The sequence below is a fragment of the Salvelinus namaycush genome, chromosome 5, assembly GCF_016432855.1.
Source record: "Salvelinus namaycush isolate Seneca chromosome 5, SaNama_1.0, whole genome shotgun sequence".
Taxonomy (NCBI): Eukaryota; Metazoa; Chordata; class Actinopteri; order Salmoniformes; family Salmonidae; genus Salvelinus; species Salvelinus namaycush.
The window spans coordinates 49,480,362-49,503,907 of NC_052311.1; the positions used below are offsets into that span (position 1 = coordinate 49,480,362).

Here is a 23,546-nt window from a genome sequence, read left to right on the forward strand (position 1 = left end):
TGGTCTACCTGTGTGCAAACAAACCCCCATCAACAAGGGCGTCTATCTTTCGCAACGTCCATGTTTGTGTAGGCCTACATGTAAATATTTACGCATTCAAACCGCCGTCAGACAACTAAAATATGAAGCTTACTACCACCATGGCTATTGGCTACTGTTAAGATAAATGGCCAGTTATTTTCTGTTATTGGTGCTTATTCCGCTCACAAATGTGCTCTATTCTAGTCAGACAGCTGCGGCTGTTCTCGTGAACAAACGCGACAGGCGCGCGCCAGCAGCTGACATCTCCAGTCCTGCGCTGAAGCCTGTCTCCATATTCTGAATGCACCTAGTGTCTCATTTTTATTCGATTAAATATAATTTAACATTGTTTACGAATACATGATTCATTTTAAATAGCATATCTGTGCTGTAGTGCCGAGATTCGTTCTGGGCAGGTGTTTAGGCGTTTGTTATTCAAGGTTTTAAAATGAAGACCACGTTTTACGCTATATTTTGATACTGAAGGTTGGGATTGATCTGCTTTTGCTTTGGGCAGTTGATGACTGGTTTGGGGGCTTATTGTTTTAGGACAAAGATCATCTCAAGTCTGGACTCGCAGGAAACCAAATACTGGCATTTGTTTTTCATACCACTTCTACTTTGGAAATACTGTGAAATAAGACAAGGTTTTAGTGTTTGGTTTTAAAACATTGGAAATGTTGAAAGCATACTCATGTCATGTCTTGATGATGCCTACTGTCAGATCCTGAAATATAGCTGCTTATTCAGGTAGGCTATATCAAATTTGGTTCAGTCAAGTCTTAAACTGCTACGCTATGTTTTGTTCATTTTATGATAAGTTTATTTTAAAAACATCATGTTATCTTGTTTCAGGACCATGCTCTCAACGGTAGGCTAGTATAGGCTAGTGCTGAATAAAATATTATAATAAAGTGGTAGGTGTACATTGTAGACTATATGGTAAATATTCAGTTTGAGACGATACACCATTGATATATGACATCTTAAAATATTTTAAATAAATATTTTATTTAAATATATACATATAGTTTTGAACAAGATTGAAGTCCTTACCTTATGCACTGCAATGTGTCCTGTCAATTAGTGAGCTTACCTGTTGGGCTTCAAAGCACGGACGCCAAAATTGGCATTTGTCATCCGCCACCCCTTAAAATGATGATTTGTTTAGTAATATATGAAGAAAAACATTCTAAAAAATTACATTTTAAACTTCAGGAGCTTAATTACCTTCTCATTGTGTGAGTGGAAAGCTCCTTGTCCCAGTGGATACATCTCTGCACTTTTGGAGAGGGACACTTGGAGACAATGCTCTCTTTTTGCTTGATTGCATCATATTCACACCATAATATTTTCCTCTGCATTCAAATGGTCTGTTTCAATAAAACGGGGTCTCTGTGTGTCCAAAATACCCCCTAGCAATGATTTTGGGCCACTCTAAGAGGCCCCAAGGCTTGGTGAATCCACAAAAACCCAGTGTAAACTCTCTGAGAGCTCATTTGTGCAGCAAGTGACAATTGCTTCTCAGTATTGGCTGTATGACTGGTGGATGGGCCATATGATGTGAAAGCCATTGGGGGGGAGGACAGAGGGAGTTAGGGGAGGGTTATTTGCTATAGGGCCAGTGGCATACCGTTTGAAAGGGACATGTTGGTGCCTGTGGGACTATGTACCCAAATAGGCCCTTACTGAGCATCTGGGGACTTCTGTATTTTACAGTAATGGTTGAGTCCAAAATGAGCACCCCTACACATTCAACTTACATGGAAGTGCCCCTTTTGCAGGGATTTCTGGGAAGAAGAAGGAGGCTATCGAGGTTGGGACTTTGGAGAGAGAGAGGTATAGAGAGAGGCACTTTGTAAAGGTAAGAAAAGCTATGTTCCACTATGGTTAGGGTGCCATTGGATGAATATGGGGTATATTGAGACTCTAATCTCAAAATATATCCAGAAAAATTATGGTTTTCAGGTGCTAGGTGGTGTCTGTATAATGTTATAGAGAAGGGAGGGTCAGGCCATTATGCTGTGCATAAACAAGGAAATATGGAAGCACGGCTAGGGGGAGCCATAGCTGGGAAAGGAAGGGAGCTTGCTGGCTCTATGCTACTGCAGAGGAGATGTTGGTTGGATTTAGTACTCACAAAGTCAGTAAAACTCCGGAAGAAACTGTATTGTTGTCTATTGTGTTAATTAGTCAGTTATTGTCAGATTTATATTGGTCTCAGGGCTGTTGTCCAAAGGGAAGTGCCCAAACTGCCTCACAGGCTGTGCTCTGTAAAGAAAGATGGGAAGCTGTCATGATTGAACAATAAGAGACAAATTATTCAAATAAAGAGGAAACATGCAAATGGTAAACTTTGTAAAGATTTTAGTGTGAGATAACATGTAGAATTTTGTTAGCTTGCTCTGCTATGTGCTTTTTTAGAGAGCTGTAAAGATGGCCGCTCCACTGTAGGGAGAGTGGTGAGAGTAACTGCCCACTTCCTGATTGAAGCACCATCGCAACAGCTTTGTTTGCATTCATGCTCAGGCAAAATGTGTTGTTTGAATACAAATTACCAGCTTTAACTTAGAATTAAGTTAATTATTTTGGAAATAATGGTGGTATTTGAGGTTACAGGACATGGGCCTAGACTAACTGCTTCAAACAGGGAGTGCTGCAATGTTCTGAATCTCTGAAGGCTCAGCTATACAGTAGCACAGTGGTGATCGGTTAACCAGAAAGGGAGACGTTAGTTTAACTGCCGTGGGGCCTGGTCAGCTCTTTCCCTGAAATAACATATTAGGTTGACAGCCCATATACATCAACTTTTCCATGCATACACTTTTATACTGTGTAGAAACAGTTTACTATGGGATGGGTAGAATTGAAACCACCAGTTATAAAGCATTCAATTGGGAGGAACAGTTAAGCACAGGCTTCATTTGCACAAAGGGTTAAATTACATTGCCGCTTGCTTACATTTCTGTGATGATGATAGACAGAGTATTAATGTGAAAATGTCTGTAATAGTGTTTTATGTTTCTTAATTTACTTAATTCTTTGCTGCTTTTGTAGTTTTAGAAGTAAAAAAAAATGGCCCCCAGGTTAAAGAAAACAATTAACCCTTTCATGACCTACTTTTCAAAGCCGTATTGGGTTGAGTCAGGGCCGATGGGTAACAAATTATTTCTCAGATGCGGTGTTATCTGTAAAGGGAAAGACACCAAAATAGAAATAATTACCCAAATGAATTAGAAATTGTAACCATAGATATATTTCAGATCTCAGAAAGTGACATATGTTGTCTCACCGGTGTGGTAAGGGGCACCGGAAGCCAGATCATATTCTCATGAAAACTGGGCTTTTAATCAGATTTCTTTAAGCTGCTATCTCCCCATTTGCTTCTTTTCAAGTGCCTTATTTCCCCCATATTAATTTAAATAGCATCCTATCCAAACCCACTAACTAATATTTGCCTGAATGTAAAGGGTTAAAACGTGCTCTGGAGAGACATTGCTACGCAGTCCATATAGTTGGTGCTGAAATCTGACTGAGTTTTTTCCCCCATAAAAATATGTACATTTACTGCCCCCTCTGGTAGATTCAGGCACAAGATTGAGTGGGAACAAAGACAAACAGGCAACCTGGGTATTCCTCACACTATGGTGTGCAGTGCCTCAATTCTTGATAAACCCTTGTCTCCGCCTGTACATGTGGGTGAACCTCTGCCAGAACCCATGTACATTTAGCCACTGTTGTAATCCCACAACTGGGGTGCATGTTTTTAGTGGCTGTGGTCTCAGCAGGCATTCCTATCCTGTCATTTGCACTCAATGAGGTGAGAGACTAAAAGAGAGATTATGAGCAGGCTCTCACTTTGACACCGCTCTCAGTCTGATATCTGTCAAATTCAACTCGTGACTTTGGTACATTAAGGCTGTGCTTTTTCAAAAACACCTTAGACTACAATTACGTGTTTCTGTAACATATTTGAACATGAGCACAAGTACCACTGTGAAGAATGAGAAATCACTTCTCAGACATTAATCCTCAACTCATATAAGTTAATTTAGCCTCTGAATTCCTCCACTAGAACACGGTGAAATGATCTAACTTCATGTACAGTAATGTCTTTGATGTAGTACTATAGTTATGTCAACCGTGCTGCCCTAAAACAGGTTTCTCTTCCACCAATATTGAGCTCAGTCTGTCGTCTCTGCTTCTCTGTATGACTCAGTGTCCCACCCAGTGGCTGTTAGCGCACATTGCTTCTAACTACCACTCAAAGGGCATGATTTCCTCATTTAGCCTGCTAGCGTTGCTATCGCAGCTACACTGGAGCTATCAGTCTCTTCCATAGAGGCACATTCAACTCGTCCTGGTGCTGAAGTGCTGAACAGAGGGCTGCTATGCTTAAAGAGAAAATTGTTAACTCCTTCACTGCCAAATGCCACTGCTACTCCAGATTTTAGACTTCTGTTTTGGTTTGTAGCTACTGTATGTTCTACTGCAGCAGTAGCCATGTGATGCAGCAAAAAGTGGATTGAAGAGTATCCCCCCCCCCCATATTATTTTGGCTACATCTCTTCTGTGCGCTCCTTAGAAACAGCTGACAATGGGAGTCAGTTGCACGACAGCTGTGTGACTGTTGTTAGTAGCTGTAAAACAGAAACGCAACAGTGAACACCCTCATCTCAGTAGGTCTTTGTGTGCATCATGTGGCATCATATATAAGAACTTTCAAGATCATGTCCATGTAAACCCACACCTGAAGAAAAACACAGCTAAAAACAAGAAACAACATATTTTGTATTTGTATTTCAAACATGTGGAAGAGATGACCCAGCATTTTACCTTAAAGCCACCTCAGTTTCAGTTGCAGTGATCTAGGTACACCTTTGGAAACAACTGCCACTCTTTGAAAAGGTCCATCACTCTCACTCATGCAGGTTAAATTAGCACTGTGAAATTATTTCACTTCATGTAAAGTAGTGTCTTTGATGTAGTACACAACAGTTTAAGCAACTGTGTTGCCATAGTACAGGTTTCTCTTCCACCAAGATTAAGCTCAGTCTGTTGTCGTCTCTGCTTCTCTGTATGACTCGGTCCTGCCCAGTGTCTGTTAGCTTCCATTGGTTCTGACCACCACTTCTACTTCCACATTCCACCTACTAGCACTGATATCACGGCTACTCTGGAGCGATCATTCTTTTCCATAGAGGCACATTCAAAGCAGCGTGGTGCTGAAGTGTTGAACGGGGGGCTGCTATGCTAACAGAGATAGCTGTTAACTCCTTCACTGACAAATACAATGTCCTTGTGTAGTAGGCAATGTGATCCCCTGTTAAAAACTGCATGAAAGGCTGTAGAGAGAAATGCTGTCTAATCTCATCTAGAAATTGAAAGAACACTATTAGCTGTGCACAGATGCAGTCATATTTTCCCCAAATCTTGATGGATGTTGTCTTTTCTTTAGGCGTCACATCGATCAGAGCACGAAGTCGCAGTCCAGGAGCTTGTCAAACCCTCCAACGTAAGCAATTACAATTCCTCCACTCACTTGTCAACGGCTACAAATACTTCTTTACAAATTTTACTCAGATCATTTTACTTAGATATTTTACTCACATGGATAATACAAAGGCTCTGTCTGACACTTCTTAATATAGCCTACATACTCCGCTTTGATTACAGCTTTCACTATTTTACCTACATTTCTGTCAAATAATAAGTGTGTTTTATGGAAACTTATTTTGTTTGTTGCTACAACTCTGGGTGTCAGTTGCTCGATAGCTGTGGTACGGTTGAGGGCAGCTGTGAACACCCTCATCCCAGTAGCTTTTTGTGTGCAGTTGTATCATCTGGCATCGTATAGTGTATTTTATGTAGTACACTACAGTATAAGTCAACCGTGCTGGCCCACAACAGGTTTCTCTTTCACCAAAACTGAGCTCAGATATTCTACCTGCTTCTCTGTATGACTGTGTCCCGCCCAGTGGCTGTTAGCGTCCATTGCTTCTAACTACCACTCAAAAGGTATGACTTCCTCACTGGAGCGACCAGTCCCCTCCATAAAGGCACATTCACATCGGTCTTGTGCTGAAATACTGAAAGGAGGGCTGCTATGCTAATGTAACGGAGGTAAGAAAGTGACATAAGCTTATTCCACACAACTAGCTTAAATGTCGCCAATGGTGCTATCGTATCGGATCATTTTCTATAGAGCAACTGGTTAGGAAGTTGTCAATGAGGGCGGTCACGTGTGGCGGTCACGTGTGTTTGCGATTAGACCACCACTGGTTTGAGCCCAGTAAGGGGACGCAGGGACAGTGGAGGAAGCAAAGCTGTTAGCGGCACACTGATTTAGCTTTCACTAACAGAGATGGCGATTAACACCTTCACTGCTGTCCAATATCATCTGGAAATTGAAGGGACACTATAGGCATCTGAGTCACAGACCAGGAGCTAGCCATTACAATTCATCCACTCACCTGTCAACAGATACAAATACAGAATTTTAAAGATACAACATTTTACTTAGATATTTTATTCACAACAATGATACAAAGGCTCTGACACTTCTTAATGTAGCCTACATATCACCTCCACTTTGATTAAAGCGGTCACAATTTTACATATATTTCTGTTTTACGTAACTTTACTGCAATGTGTACAGTTTTATTTTAGCTGTTGCTATAGCTCTGTGCACCCCTTAGCTGACAATGGGTATCAGTTGCACGACAGCTGTGGTACTGGCGTTAGTATAATGGATGTCACGCTTCTTGCTTAGCGAGTACCACTTCCTCCTGATTCGGCTCACACAGAGGCTCAAACCCAGGACCTCTTGTTTTCTAGCACATGTGACCGCCCTCCCGACGCGTCTTACCAGTCACGCCACACAAAAAGCTAGCTATATGGTGGCACAAAGTGGGGAGACTCCAGGGTGAGGAGTAAGTTTTACATATCTCCAAGTGCTACATTAGAAGCTGTCTCGAAACAGCAACCATGGTCACCCTCATCTCAGTAGCTCTTTGTGTGTGCAGTTGCATCATAACTTTCTAGATAATTTCCATGTAAACCTTCTGAAGACACAGCCAAAGAAAACCACAAAATATTTCAAAAATCTTTTAGCACTTTGTCATTGTCACTCCTCATTCCTCTAGTTCCATTCACATTAATGAAAGATTTCCATGGAAGTTGGCATCACTCAACACTGCAGCCGTGGGATAGTGAACCAATCAAAAGTGGATTGAAGAGTAGCCTTTTCCCCGTAACCCAATCAGCATTGTGTATGCATGAGCCACTCCTACACCCTGCCCTTACATGGCACGGAGGACTGGCCAAGGTCTTACAGATGGATGTAAAGGCTGCTAGTTCAGAGACAACAGAGCCACAATACCAAGACCACTACAACTATTACTACTACCACTACAGAACCACAATTACCAAGAGTACTACTACAGAACCAGGAGGGGAACAGCTTCCGACTTGACTCAGGTAAGATTCGATTACTAATCATAATTTTAGATTAAATCAATGGACATTGAATTTATCTAGCACAATAACATGTTTTTTTTGGTCACAATTTCAGATTGAATAATTCTAGTTGTAGATCGCACTGATATCAAAAGACGTAATCCCTTCCAATGATTACATAAAAAATGGTACATTCCTCAATGGGGCGGTAGGGTTGCCTAGTGGTTAGAGTGTTGGACTAGTAATCGAAAGGTTGCAAGTTCAAATCCCCGAGCTGACAAGGTACAAATCTGTTGTTCTGCTCCTGAACAGGCAGTTAACCCAGTGTTCCTAGGCCATCATTGAAAATAAGAATTTGTTCTTAACTGACTTGCCTAGTTAAAAAATACTCTGAGAAGACTATTTAACTAACATTTCCATCTAATGTGTGACATACATGGTATTTTAAACTCCAGTTTCAGAACTGGACAGCAACCATTGGCTGCAGCAGAATACTTTTAATGTTCTGTTTGTTAAAAATAAGGGGCATAATGTTGTGTCCCAATGTTGTAGAGAGTCAGCCGATGTTCAAAGAGCAGACTGTAATCTGTTCTTCAGGTGTATGACAATATTCTATTATTATTCAGCTAAATTCCAGATGCAGTTGCAGAATGTGCGTACACACTAAAAAGTTTGTCAAAGATTCACGAGGCTGCTTTGTGAATATTCTGAATAAAAGTCAAAGCAAATCACCCCATATGATTGAAATGCAATAAAGTTGGCACTACTTGCAGACATGAGCGATGTAAATACTAAAATACTCTCTTCTCTCTCTAGGACGACAGTGAAGTCGTATGTGTAGCAGCAGCTATGAACAAGGAGACAGTGGTCATAATCCTACAAGCCATGGAGAAAGTCTGCTCCTTCTCCGCCACCATCAACCCACTCTTCGACATAGTCACTGCAGTGGTGAAGGTGACAAAGAACCTGGTCGCCAAAGACCTCACCCAAGACCTGGACACCCAACAATTGGGCCACATCCACGCCAAGCTGGAAAGCATCTCCAAGACAAACCAACAGATTCTGAAGCAGATTCACCTGAACGAGGTCAATGAGAAGTACAGCAAGTATGAGGAGTATATCAAGCACCAGTACACCGCCCTCAACACCATGGTGGAACAGTTCAAAAACCACCCTGAGGGAAGAGAGCGCTACATGAAAGATTTCCAGGAAGTCTATGAGAGAGACAAGGATACCCTTGCTCTAGACACATACTACAGCAGTGTCGTAAAAGAGAATAAAACTTTTGAACAAAGGGGTTTGCTGGAGGTGTACCTAGAGCACTACAAGCAAAACCGAGATGTCATGGAGAAAAAGTGTTCCCAACTGTCTAATGTCTTTCGCATGGGCCTGATGACACTAATGGCATATACGGTGGTCACAGAGGATGATGAGGTTGAAGTCAGGGAGAAATGGGCCCCCAGGGTGAAGAAAATTCAGGCCAAGATGGATGAGGCGCTGGCCCAGTGTGAGGGGAACTGATCCTCATCCACTCCCAGGGTCGGGTGTGCATATGAGGGCTTTAAAGGGATACTTTGGGATTTTGGCAATGAGGCCCTTTATCTACTTCACCAGAGTCAGATGAACTCATGGGTACCATTTTTATGTCTGTGTCCAGTATGAAGGAAGTTAGAGGTAGTTTTGTGAGTCATTGCTAACTAGCATTAGCGCAATGACTGGAAGTCTATGGGTATCTGCGAGTCATCTAACTCTGGGGAAGTAGATAAAGGGCCTCACTGGCAAAATCCAGAAGTATCCCTGTAAGGTTAAAAGCTGTTTGGAGTCTAGTCCTCTTCCCTCAATTTAAAAAGAAAAGTAATTTCCTTTTGGGTGGTGGGCGATATTCTTTGTCAATGAATGGAATGGATTAAATCTAGATTGTATAATATTTTGCTATGATCAGTATTGCACTTCAGCCCTCATGTTTTCTATTTACCACTGCCGACTCTGTCATTTATTTTCAGAAATGAGTCTGAATGCATACTTTATGGTAACCTTCGATTAAGTGTACTTTTGCTTCTTGACTTTTTCTAAATAAATGCTTTTTTGCACTTGTTATTAATTGTTATTAATTTTTATGCTCTTACATGGAGTTATGTAATCACCAATGGTGATAAAATATAGTCCACTTTATTAGGTTCAAAACACTTACACAGAGAATGTTACAAAGCGTACAACATACTGATGAAGTTGATTTTCAACCGTGTTGGCCAGTGTTCATTTCAAACTATTTACAGAGTTACAGAACTTCAGTGAGTGTTTAATTTTTTAATTTAACTAGGCAAGTCGGTTAAGAACACATTCTTTTTTACAATTACGGCCTACCGGGGAACTGCCTTGTTCAGGGGCAGAACAACAGATTTATTTTACCTTGTCAGCTTTGGGATTCGATCCAGCAACATTTCGGTTACTGGCCCAACACTCTAACCACTAGGCTACCTGCCGCCCCTAAAAAAGCTAACATTAACTCTGTGTAGTGTGGAACAATAGATACTTTTTTGTCTTAAATGTAACACTATTAGAGTTTAAAACATTCACTTTTCTTTTTTTAAGAACTTGTCAATAGATTGCTCTACTCTCTCTCTTTCTCTTAGACTCCTGTCTCTCAATCAGAAGCTACCATCCTTCCCAACCCTTTCAAGCACTACCTGGTTTTGACTTCTGTGTCGTGACCCCCTGCTTGCCATCATGTCGGAGATGGAGATCGTGGAGGACCGGGCCAAGCTGAAACAGGGCCTGGTGAAGGTGCTGCAGTGTGTGGCCACCATCTCATCTGCTGCGGCTGTGGTCAACCCCATTTTTGGCCTGGCCGGCTCTCTAATCCGAGTGGTGCTGCACCACGTGGATGATGAGGACATCCAGACACTGAAGCGCGAGTTTGGCTCAGTCAACCGTGCCCTGGACCAGCTGTCCCAGCAGAACCGCGGCGCCCTGCTACAGATCAAGAAGGAGACGCTGGACGGTCAGTACTGCCGTGTGGAGGAAAACCTGCGCAACCAGTTCCGCAAGTTCATGGAGATGGTGGAGGCACGGCCCGAGCACTGTGAGCGCAAGAAGGACGACTTCGAGGAGAGCTACTCCAACGACCTAGGCGACCAGAACCTGCACACACTCTACGAGGGTGTGGTGGGCAAGCCCAAGCTGTTCAGCCGGCCCATCCTGGAGGTGTACCTGAAGCACTCGCAGGGCGACCGCCGCACCATGGAGAACCTGTGCACGCGCCTCACATACCTCTTCTGCATCGGCCTGATCGCCCTCATGGGTTACGCCGCTGTCATCGGAGACGACGAGGAGGGCATCAGCGACGAGTGGACCAAGAAGATGGAGCACGTGCAGGAGAGGATGCAGGAGGCCCTCCAGAAATGCAAGTGAAGAAGAGGAGGAGAAGGAGGTGTAGAGGCTGCTACTTATCCTCCATACGTAGGACTCTCTCCTCTCCACATTCCCTCTAGGACCCCCCCATCACTTTTCTCCTTACTCCAGGACAGCTGTGTATACAACGTCTCTATTTATTCAACCAGTTAATTGACTATCAATGTGGATCATAGGAGGTTGGTGGCACCTTAACTGGGGAGGACGGGCTCGTGGTAATGACTGGAGCAGAATTAGTGGAATGGTATCCAATACATCAAACACAGTCTCCAGGTGTTTGCCATTCCATATGCTCAGTTCTGGCTATTATAATGAGCCCTTCTCCCCTCATCAGCCTCATGTGATGTGAATTCATTATTCTTTAATGATCACATGGCTATTCACTGTTGGTATCTATGAGTTAGAGGTAAGTAAATTGAATGAAAACAGTTAGTTATTTGCCTCATCCACAGCAGTAGTCAATGAACAGACCTATATAATACGTGCATGTTGATATGGAAACCTGCATACACAGCGGTCTGACGATCAACATTTGGACTGGCTCTCAATTAGATTTAACTATGCCATTCCTATCTTCTAAAGAGTAAGATGGAGTGGTTTTAATGTCTGACAATATTCAGCACTTTTGAAAAATTTGTTCTCGCTGGTATTTGCTGGTGATTTAGAGGGAGACACAGAGAACAGGCTCATTCTGTTGCATGAATGTAAGATTCACCATAATGGGTATCTATTTGAACAGATATATACTCCATGCAATTCTAATAGTGCCACTGATGCAACCTAGCACTTTCAGTAAAAAAAAAACATTACCTATACTGTGGACACTATTAACATAGCATGCCAATTGCCTAAATACAAAAACAATTGACTTTACAGTGGGTTAACTGGTATTACTTTACTTATTACTGTAGGTCCTTTGTAACTATATATCTGCAGCTAAATTAACTGTTATTTAGCATTTAATTGGAAATAGCATTAAAAAAACGATTGATAAATAATGCACTGTAAAATCTAACTTAACCAAAATCTAACTTAAAACAAATATCCAAAGTTATCTAAGAATGTATTTTTGGTGGGGATCCTATAGTTAACCCCCCTTTAAGTGCTTCCTCTCTTATTGGTTCTCTTGTATCTCGGATAAATTAAGTATTAGCAAAAATGTTTGTTTGTTTTTACCAAGGGTGCGTTCATAAATTCACTCTGGCCATCTACTACGATTTCAGAGCAGTCTGAGTGTGTCAGAGCGCAGAATAACTGATTAATTTTCGAACACTCAACACCCGTTGAATATGACCGGTGTCAATAAACATCTGCAAAGAAAACGTATTTAAATTGTTGCCAGCAGCACAGTTAGTCACCAAAACTCTAGACAACACGAGTGAGGTGTTCTCTCATTTGTGTCTTGAAGTAGCTAGCAAGCTAGCCAACTTTAGCCAGTTAGCTTAGGTGCTTGACTGCCACCAGAAATACGTACTGGTACTTAACTACATAATGTTAACGCTGCACAGAAGAATAGAACAATAAGATGAATTCTAGTCTAAATACTGTAATATTTAATTGTGGTGGAACAGTAATATATTGTGTAGGCCTATATTAGAAAATATCTTGTGTAACACAATCATTATTACTGTATACCTCAGGGAGTTCCCTGCTGGCTTCATCTAAATGGATGGTGTCGATCGAGGGAAGAGTGGTCTGTGTTTTGGAAAATCAGTCCAACTTTGCTGCTGCCCTCTCTGTGCTCTTCGGCTGTTTCTACGTGTTCAATACAGAGTACCAGGAGACAGCCTCAGCAACACTGGAGTTTATTCAGAGGCAAGTATTGAACATTTATTGATCCAGCACTTACATTTGTCTTGCATGCCTTGCAGTTAAATTACATTTTGTTTTTGCTTATCTCAGTTTTGAGAGACTTACTTAGTGTTGCAAAGGGAGGGTATATTACTGGAAACTTTAGTTTACCAGTAAACTACCAGATTTTTGGTATCTTTCAAGGATTTTATGTAATCTATTACAATACATATAGTGGCCCTTTTGGGTACCTCAGATTACCACAGGTGTCTGTAATTATCTCTGGCCCTCTGTGTGGCCTTTTCACATGTAAATATATGAAATAATTAAAGAAGATGATTTTAAAATAGAAAAACAAAGCTGTAAAACATCCTAAATATAATTCGATTTTTTTCATTAATTCGGCTATTTTCTCTTGAACCTTATAGTCTATCTACAAGAAACTCATGGACAATATGGACACATATATAAAAAAATTATACTATATATGAATACATATGTTTTAAAGTTATTCAAGTATAAATTACCAAAGTTACAATAGATTGCCATACATTTTCTCCTAACTACCAAAATTACTGAAGATTCTGGTAGATTGGTAAATTACCGGTAGCTTTGCAACCCGAATTGAAAGAATTGTGAAAGCAATGCCTGGATTGACTAACTCTTCTATGTTGACTGTTTAGGTGTCTAGTAGGGATCAACCCAAATGAAGGAACCAAATGCTCTTCATACCTTGATTCAGAAGCCGGGGTGAGCCGCAGGACTGGAAGAGTTGTGCAAAGGAAGACCGATGCAGTTGCCGCCTTCCTCAAAGACCTGACTGAATTTGAATGGTGAACCAGTTTCATAGGAGATGCAAACACACAAACAAGGATGCACATACATGATGCATAGCTTCAAATGTTGTAATGTTGCTCTTATTTAATATCAATCAATCACCACTACAGATTGCAATTGAGATCTGTCATCTTGGAATATTTGTCCTATGTTTCTGTTGGCTGGTCCTGTCTGTGATGGGGAAACGTGATTTTATAACTTTTATGTTATAATGATGTTCTAAATGATTACTGGAAGTGTTTTTTTTGTTGACAAATTTAAGACGTTTTGTAGACTTATTGTAAACAAAATCAGTGTGATAAATTCTATTTTGTTCGTACCGAGTTCCCATTTCCCTACAGTGTTAAAGGGGCAGTGCAGTTAAACTTGATTTTCCTGCTTTGTTATATATTTCCACACGATGAGGTTGAAATAAAACTCAGAAATTGTGAAAATTATGCCCTTTTTTGTGTAAGAGCTGTTTGAAAATTGCCTGGAATTGCAGCCAGTCTAGTTGGGATGGAACTTTTTGTCCCACCTCATGACGTCGCAATGTGATCTAATTATAATAGATCAATGATTGTTCATCTGGGTAAGGGGGTGGGCTCTAGACCATCCTGTCAGCCGATCTGGTCTGTGTATGTAAATAATGTATACTCAAATGTGTTTCCTAATGCCCACATGATCAAACTGAGCATTTTTAGGGCCAAAGGAGGCTCAAGGAAATAAATGGTTAAACATACAGTATATGTTGGAGTTATTTTTCATTAAATACAGTGAATTTTTATACATATGGTGATGATTTAAAAATAGAATTACAAAGAGTGCATGGGGGCTTAAGCTGTTATCTTTTTCAATATTACTTATTTGTGATAAAACGTCCTGTTTTGGATTAAACTGCATTTTGCCATTGCCAGTCTAGCTTGAGGAATGGAATTTGTCTACTCCTTACAGTGAGGTGTTTTTCTCTGACTGGTAGCCGATTAATTTCACACCTTAAATTACAGTAAAATGTTTAAAAAAATTAAGTACAATTGGCCATAAATCAATAAAATCTCCATTAATCCCCCATTCATTCAACCTGTACTTGATGTGTGTGTTCTGCTGCTGAGTAGTTTATTTAAAAACTGTTTCACTTGAATGGGATTAATAGTGAGTTGGGAGGCTATGATCAAAACTCACCCAATCTAGCTGATTCTATTAGGTGACACTCAGGTTACCTGTTCAAGAGGTCATTTTGACTGCATCTACTGTTTATTGTCAAATCAAATGTACTATCCATGTGCTCTTCTTGACACGCTTCTGTTTGTTTCTTTGTTCATTCTTTATCAAATTTAACCAATAGAACTCATGGCTCAACGAAGGTGTGTGACAACTGCAAAAAGTTGTTAAATTGTGCTTCTAAAATATGTGAGAGCTGCAAAGCAGTGCAGCCTTTCAAGAAATACCACAAATTACGCAATAAGGCAATGGACAAGACACTGATGGAGTGGGCAAGAAAGACCATCCTGCACAACAACGTTGCCAGGTTCCTGGACTCACTTTTTATAATGGTAACTCTCTACATTTCTGGACACATTCTTAGCTTTATTCCATTTGAATTGAACTAATTCCCATTTTATTTATGATTTGCAGCCATCTGATTGAAATGATAATTCTCTAAACCCTTTTGTCTTCTTCAGCTCCGGAAAGTGCATGCTCTGGGCTTTAGGCCCGTCCTCCTCATAGGGAAGCAGTCCCGTGGAGGCTGCTGGGGAGTAGAAATCATGATGCCCACCAACCCTCAGCCAGGTCTGGAGGAGGACTGCCTCCAGGAGCTGCTCAAATACTATGAATCTTTACTGAAGCGTAAGTTACTCTCCACTCTCAACAGCATCCACAACATACACTGAGTGTACAAAACATTAAGGACACCTGCTCTTTCCATGAAATGAACTGACCAGGTGAATCCAGGTGAAAGCTATGATCCCTTATTGATGTCACTTGTACAATCCACTTCAATCAGTGTAGATGAAGGGGAGGAGGCAGGTTAAAGAAGGATTTGTAAGCCTTGTAACAATTGAGATATGGATTGTGTATGTGTACCATTCAGAGGTTTAATGGGCAAGACAAAATATGTACTTTTCACTGGTAGTAGGTATCCTTAATGTTTTGTACAGTCAGTATACGTTCAACATACATACAACAGCATATACCAACAACTCCCCTCTGTAACAACACATTAAGGTGAAGATTGCAGAATGTATGCTACATTCTTTTATTATTTATAAAAAATACCTGCCATTTTTCTTCAAACAGATATGCCTGACTACCAGCCCCCCACTAACTCCACAGAAGCCACCAGTGGTAGTGTCCTGGAAGGACAAGCGGGACAGGACGGAGACGAGGGTGACGTTAGCACTGGGGAAGGAGTGGACGAAAGGGCTGCAGATGTGGAAGTGGGAGAAGATGATGGTGATAGAACTGAGGGACATGAAGAGGACAAGGAACCTGATTACCAGCCACCTGCCAAGAAGACAAAGTAGAGCAAGCTGCACTACACCACAGAGGTGTGCTCTCCAAACTTAGCCATAATAGTATTTTTTTTAATGTTGTGCAACAGCTGTAGGCATGTTCATGTTTTCTATCAAGCATCTGTCTGTGCGAGAGGCCCGATAAATAAACGACTTAAGGCAGAAAAACAGCATTATTCATTATTTTAATCTCCTTGTGGAAATGTACCAATCCAGACAAAATACATACATCTACTGAAATGTAAAACAATGACTGTCCACCAAGGTTTAGGCGTACTTCAATTTGCGCACGGTCTGTATTTATGACTGGTTATAAAATCAAAGTTTATTTGCAGATGTTATCGCAGGTGGAGCGAATTGCTTGTGTTTCTATCTCCAACAGTGCAGTGATAATACCTAGAAAACAATAAGCACATCCAAAAGCAAAGGTTGGGCGGCTCTACTACGACAGCCTTAGTGTGTGTATCTGTGTTGTGGAGCCTGTGTTCATACTCATTCTCTCTTCAGGTATTATCAGAAGAGGGTGCTGATATCAGATCTACCTGAAGAGACCCAGAGACAGCAGAGGGAGGCCTGGAGAGAAGCATCCAGACGCCGTCGTGCCCGCGAATTGTCCTCCCTTCAGACGAACCCCACACAGCCCTGCCACCTCCCCCAGAACACAGAGACACCTGGGGGGACTAGGGGATGCCACAGGGGCAGGCAGTAGGGTGGAAGGTTTGGATAGCTACTGGACAGTTCTTTTGACATTCCATACAGACCACTTACTTTAAATGAGATCTTGAGCATGGCCTTTAACAGTTTCAGGACTGAATAGATACCTGGTTCATCTCTGTAATTAGTGTCATTGAGCCTATCAACAGGTTGCACTGTTTGTGCATGTTCAGGAGTTTCCTGACAGGTTGAACTTACAGGTGTACCTTATCATCCATACTTGCAGTGTTATTCTATCAGTTGTTCAATTTAGCATTAAATATTGTACAGTTTGTAATGGCAATAAAGCGAGACAAATGTTTTTCCTTTTTCATTTAAACATACTGTCCATCTTTTGCAAATGAATAACATTTAACAAACTTAAGTATTTTTGGGGATTTCAAATGGTCCTGATCTGAAACAATTGGATAGGTGTTATAGAATTATGACCAAAATAAATCCCTTGATTTTGGAAGAATATGACTTATTTATATCTTTATTACCTTATGATCCAACAAGTTTGAATACCCTTATTAAGAGCCGAGGTGGCAGCCTACCTGGATCCTTTGCTATTTGCAGACCGCACTAAAACTGCTGTTGAAGATGCTCTTCTCTATCTCTCCCACAGAGCACAATATTCCTTGACTTCTCCAGTGCATTCAATACCATACAACCCCACCTGCTGGCCCAAAAGCTAACGGACATTAATCTCAACCCACGCATAATCAAATGGATTGTGATATGATCAATAGACCACGGTTTCGAAGACTGAACCAGGCAGTATCAGATCGGATATGTACAAACATGGGGGCCCCCGCAAGAAACGGTCCTGTCACCTTTCCTGTTTATCCTTTACACAAATGTCTTTACACACAACAATGAACTGGTGACTGCTATAGTAAGCTGTATCATGAGAGGAGACAATGCTCACCACAGGGGAACAACAGAGTCCTTTGTGACATGGTGTGAGGCCAACTACCTGGACCTGAATCTACTAAAGACCAAAAAGCTAGTGGTAGATTTTAGGGGGAAAATGTTTTTCAATCAAATTTGTATTAATGGTAAAGACCTTAGTACTGTTGACTCTTACAAGAACTTGGGTGTAATAGTGGACAACAAGCTGAACTGGAAGGAGAATTCACAGTGTCTACAAAAAAGCCCAATCCAGACTGTATTTTTTAGGGAAGCTTAGATATTGTCGTTGACAAAATGCTTTGCATGTTCTACAACAATGATGTGCTGGAATGGGCCAAGGAGGACTTAAACCAGCTTGACAGAATCATCAAGAAAGCCAGTGCTACAATCAGCTGCAGTCAAGAATCAATGCAGGACATATTCATAAAAGAGCTGCAAGCTAAGACACACATGATCATGGACAATGACACCCACCCACTCCACAGCACTGTAATGCAGCACCCACTCCACAGCACTGTAGTGCAGAACAGAGGCAGCTTCAGTAGCAGGTTCATCCTGCAAAGAAGCTGCACAGAGAGGTTTAGACGGTTGTTCTTATCCACAGCAATGAGACTTAATGAGTCTAATAATGAACTGATTTATTGTGAATGTTGTTGTTGCTGCTTGTTTCCCCAGAGTAGGATTGACAACAGCATTTCTTAACTCCTTTGAATTGAACTCTATATTTTATGGCCTCTAAGGCGCATACTGTATGTGTCTATCTGTTTTCATCATGTGTTTGTTACATGTCTTCTCTTGTCCTCGTAATTTATTGATGATGCTTAGTGCTAAAACCATTTCCCAAGTCGGGATCAATAAAGTACTACTCTACTCTCTACTCGTCACAGAAAAAAGAAGCACAAATTCCTTAATTATGAATATTTTATCATGACTAAATGCAGCTTGATACAACATTGAGAAGATGAACTATCTTGACAACCCTTACGTGTGGAGTGATTGTAACTGTAGAAAGGAAATGTGCATGCAGAGTAACTCAGAGGTTGCACCAGTGTAGTCAAACAGGCAATACAGGAACACCTTTTGGACCACAAGCAGAAATAAGGCAGGTTGTGAGATATGAGATGTTGATTATGATAGGTTGTATTAGATCGTATTCTACAGACTCGGTGGCGGTTCTAGCTTATATGCCCCCCCCCCCCAAAAAAAAACACCATTCTGCACTAACTGTCATTTTTATTCACCCCAAAATACTCAATATATCACAAAACATAAAAAAACTGCATAATTTAGACGTCTTTTAAGTTAGCCTACAGCATTGGAAATTCCCCTTACTGAGCTTGGGACCTAGTCAATATAATCACAGAAAACCTTTATGATGTCATCTCAATGAAAGTTAACCAAATCAATAATGTGCTAGTTAGGTTGTAATCGTTTTGCTGCAGGCTACACACATTATGATGATGAAACTGTGTGAAATTACATCCAATGTTATGTAAGCTAGTTGGACAGAAAACTGAATATTGTTGCCCTATGTGTAATAGCATAGCAAGCAACATAGGCTAACAAACAAAAGTGTTATACTAGCCTATTTCATTACATGCATAATATTATACTCATAAAGAGATACAGTGAGGGAAAAAAGTATTTGATCCCCTGCTGATTTTGTACGTTTGCCCACTGACAAAGAAATGATCAGTCTATAATTTTAATGGTAGGTTTATTTGAACAGTGAGAGACAGAATAACAACAAAAGATTCCAGAAAAACGCATGTCAAAAATGTTATAAATTGATTTGCATTTTAATGAGGGAAATAAGTATTTGACCCCTCTGCAAAACATGACTTAGTACTTGGTGGCAAAACCCTTGTTGGCAATCACAGAGGTCAGACGTTTCTTGTAGTTGGCCACCAGGTTTGCACACATCTCAGGAGGGATTTTGTCCCACTCCTCTTTCCAGATCTTTTCCAAGTCATTAAGGTTTCGAGGCTGATGTTTGGCAACTCGAACCTTCAGCTCCCTCCACAGATTTTCTATGGGATTAAGATCTGGAGACTGGCTAGGCCACTCCAGGACCTTAATGTGCTTCTTCTTGAGCCACTCCTTTGTTGCCTTGGCCGTGTGTTTTGGGTCATTGTCATGCTGGAATACCACCCACGACCCATTTTCAATGCCCTGGCAGAGGGAAGGAGGTTCTCACCCAAGATTTGACGGTACATGGCCCCGTCCATCATCCCTTTGATGTGGTGAAGTTATCCTGTCCCCTTAGCAGAAAAATACCTCCAAAGCATAATGTTTCCACCTCCATGTTTGACGGTGGGGATGGTGTTCTTGGGGTCATAGGCAGCATTCCTCCTCCTCCAAACACGGCGAGTTGAGTTGATGCCAAAGAGCTCAATTTTGGTCTCATATGACCACAACACTTTCACCCAGTTGTCCTCTGAATCATTCAGATGTTCATTGGCAAACTTCAGACGGGCATGTATATGTGCTTTCTTGAGCAGGGGGACCTTGCGGGCGCTGCAGGATTTCAGTCCTTCATGGCGTAGTGTGTTACCAATTGTTTTCTTGGTGACTATGGTCCCAGCTGCCTTGAGATCATTGACAAGACCCTCCCGTGTAGTTCTGGGCTGATTCCTCACCGTTCTCATGATCATTGCAACTCCACGAGGTGAGATCTTGCATGGAGCCCCAGGCCGAGGGAGATTGACAGTTCTTTTGTGTTTCTTCCATTTGCGAATAATCGCACCAACTGTTGTCACCTTCTCACCAAGCTGCTTGGCGATGGTCTTGTAGCCCATTCCAGCCGTGTGTAGGTCTACAATCTTGTCCCTGACATCCTTTGGAGAGCTCTTTGGTCTTGGCCATGGTGGAGAGTTTGGAATCTGATTGATTGCTTCTGTGGACAGGTGTCTTTTATACAGGTAACAAACTGAGATTAGGAGCACTCCCTTTAAGAGTGTTCAAATAAACCTACCATTAAAATGATAGACTGATAATTTATTTGTCAGTGGCCAAACGTACAAAATCAGCAGGGGATCAAATACTTTTTTCCCTCACTGTAACATAGCTGCATACCTTTATCTTTTGCACGTTTCTCCTCTTCTTTCCTCTTTTTCTTAAACTGGGCACTGATGGCTTAGACCTTTTCTTATCCATTTGTGTTGATTTGGCACTGGAGCATCAATACATTACCCATCCCCCAACACTGTCAACCAAAAGTCAAGACTAAACCAATTCACCTTGGTGGTGTGCAGACTGGTTTTATATTATTCTTAACAATTTCGCACAAACCAGAAAATGTTTGTGAAACTATATATTCACAGTATTGTGATTGAATTGTGGTTTATTTGGTAGAATTTCATAGTGTGACTGATTTTACTAATTGCATTTGTACTGTACAAAGTTAGAGGTGCACTATTTGATAGATTGCCCCGCTCCCCCTACCTCTGGCTTCCAGTGGGGATACCTGAGGTCAACCTACCCTCTCCCCCCTCCCCATCTAGTACTTCTGAGTGGGAGACCTTCCCAGGCAGTAGCCTGCCTAGCTCACAAACTAGAATCAGGGCGCCCACTCCGACAAGGTTAATTGACCCACAGTCCCACACGGTGACATGATATCATTGACGTGACGTGCAAATGAACGATAGAAAACCTATTGTGCAAATGTCACCATTCCAAAAAATATTGTGTGGGGGCCCTGTACCACCCCCGGCAATGCCCATGTCGCCTATACCTAAATCCGCCACTGTGTCTGAATTATAAACAATGTATATGAGAAGAGGTTATAGTAACAATCTAACACTTTACACTTTAACGTCTTGAAATATTACATTTTATTGACAAAACAACTCTCTGTACAATGTTGCATTGAATATCGTCACTAAAGCAGCATACAGTATAGCCAGTCTATGTCATTTGTAATAATCTATTGCATATAGGCTCCATCTTCCATTGCCTAGCCCTAGTGTTTATAGAAAACATATAAATGAACATAGAAACATCAACATTTATGGCATATCATGGACAGAAGAACCTTACCCTGAAATATTGCTCTGATGTATTTATTTTCCCATTGTTTATTATAACAATAACACAAACATAAATAGCAGAGGTGTCATGCCCAAAGGGGTCACAGGGGCACATGCCCCCCTCAGATTTGTCCTGTTTAAAGATATTTACATTATATACAGTATATACAGTGCCTTCAGATGGTATTCACACTCAACTTTTTCCACATTTTGTTTTGTTACAAAGTGGGATTCAAATTGATTTCATTGTCATTTTTTGGTTAATGATATACACAAAATACCATGTTATGTCAGTGGAAGAAAAAGTATATATATTTTGTATTAATGGAAAATAAAACACTAATATATCTTGATTAGATAAGTATTAAACTCCCTGAGTCAATACATGTTAGAATCCCCTTTGGCAGTGATTACAGCTGGGAGTCTTTCTGGGAAAGCCTCTAAGAGATTTGCACACCTGGATTGTGCAATATTTGCCCAATATTCTTTAAAAAATGTGTCAAGCTCTGTCAAGTTGGTTATTGATCACTGCTAGACTGCGATGTTCAAGTCTTGCCATAGATTTTCAAGGTGATGATTTAAGTCAAAACTGTAACTAAGCCACTCAGGAACATTCAATGATGTCTTGGTAAGCAACTCCAGTGCATAATTGGCCTTGTGTTTTAGATTATTGTCCTGTAGAAATTTAAATTTGTCTCCCAGTGTCTGTTGGAAAGCAGACTGAACCAGGTTTTCCTCAAGGATTTTGCCTGTGCTTAGTTCTATTCCGTTTCTTTTTATACTAAAAAAACTCCCTAGTTATTTCCAAACAATAACATGATACAGCTACTTTAGTGCAAACAGGATGCATGTTTTGGAATATTTGTTATTCTGTACAGACTTCCTTCTTTTCACTCTGTAATTTATGTTACTATTGCGGAGTAACGATGTTGTTGATCCATCCTCAGTTATCTCCTATCACAGCCATTAAACTCTGTTATTGTTTTAAAGTCACCATTGGCCTCATGGTGAAATCCAAGAGTGGTTTCCTTCCTCTCCGGCAACTGATTTAGGAAGGATGCCTGTATCTTTGTAGTGACTGGGTGTATTGATACATCATCTAATGTGTACAATTAATAACTGCACAATGCTCAATGTCAGTTTTTTTTACCCTTCTACCAATATGTGCCCTTCTTTGCAAAACACAGAAAATCCTACCTGGTCTTTGTAGTTGAATCTGTGCTTGAAATTCACTGCTCGACTTAGGGACCTTACAGAAAATTGTATGTGTGAGGTACAGAGATGGAGTAGTCATGTTAAACAGTATTATTGTATACAGAGCGAGTCCAGGCAACTTATTATGTGACTTGTTAATTAAGCACATTTTTACTTCTCAACTTATTTAGGCTTGCCATAACAAAAAGATTGCATACTTATTGACTCAAGACAGCTTTTAATTTTTTATTAATTCGTTAACATTTCTAAAAACACAATTCCACTTTGATATTATGGGGTATTCTGTGTAGATCAGTGACACACAATCTGAATTTAATAAAACAATTCAATACTACTAGCCACCTAGCAATTTTATGTTGGCTTTAGCTATCCCAGATAGGTTGAGGCAATCAATCAAGTTAGAGTAGCTAGCTTGTCTAACTATCATCTTCGCTGACATGCCTGCTGGCAAGATCGGTAGACTTTAGAAAAGCAAGCAATAACTAAATGTACTGAATAAGACTCACATTCCTTTCAATATTTTACCCATATTTTAGCAGAGATGCAGAGAAGCATATTTAGTTTCTTTAAAGAATAACCACTAATCAGGAGGATACAGACAGCTCAAAAGGTATGCTTAGATATGCAGAAAAACAAAAGTGTTTAACATAGAATTAAGCATAATGATTATGGCTTTAGATGGCAA

General features: G+C 40.7%; 1 protein-coding gene across 6 annotated transcripts; it reads left to right on the top strand.

The window, feature by feature from the left end:
* The first annotated feature begins 1,802 nt into the window (after positions 1-1,802).
* Positions 1,803-14,239, top strand: LOC120048396 (protein rapunzel-like). Of its 6 annotated transcripts, XM_038994333.1 has the most exons (7): positions 1,829-1,885; positions 5,480-5,536; positions 6,000-6,144; positions 7,167-7,500; positions 10,113-10,882; positions 12,531-12,705; positions 13,365-14,239. In XM_038994333.1, exons 5-7 carry the CDS (start codon positions 10,207-10,209, stop codon positions 13,516-13,518), a joined length of 1,005 nt encoding a protein of 334 aa, XP_038850261.1. In that variant the 5' UTR covers positions 1,829-1,885; positions 5,480-5,536; positions 6,000-6,144; positions 7,167-7,500; positions 10,113-10,206; the 3' UTR covers positions 13,519-14,239. The 6 variants fall into 6 exon arrangements, with proteins under 6 accessions (XP_038850260.1, XP_038850266.1, XP_038850265.1 ...); XM_038994332.1 differs by lacking the exons at positions 6,000-6,144; positions 7,167-7,500 and having other exon boundaries at positions 1,803-1,885; XM_038994338.1 differs by lacking the exons at positions 10,113-10,882; positions 12,531-12,705; positions 13,365-14,239 and adding an exon at positions 8,296-9,129 and having other exon boundaries at positions 1,803-1,885.
* The last annotated feature ends 9,307 nt before the right edge of the window (positions 14,240-23,546 follow it).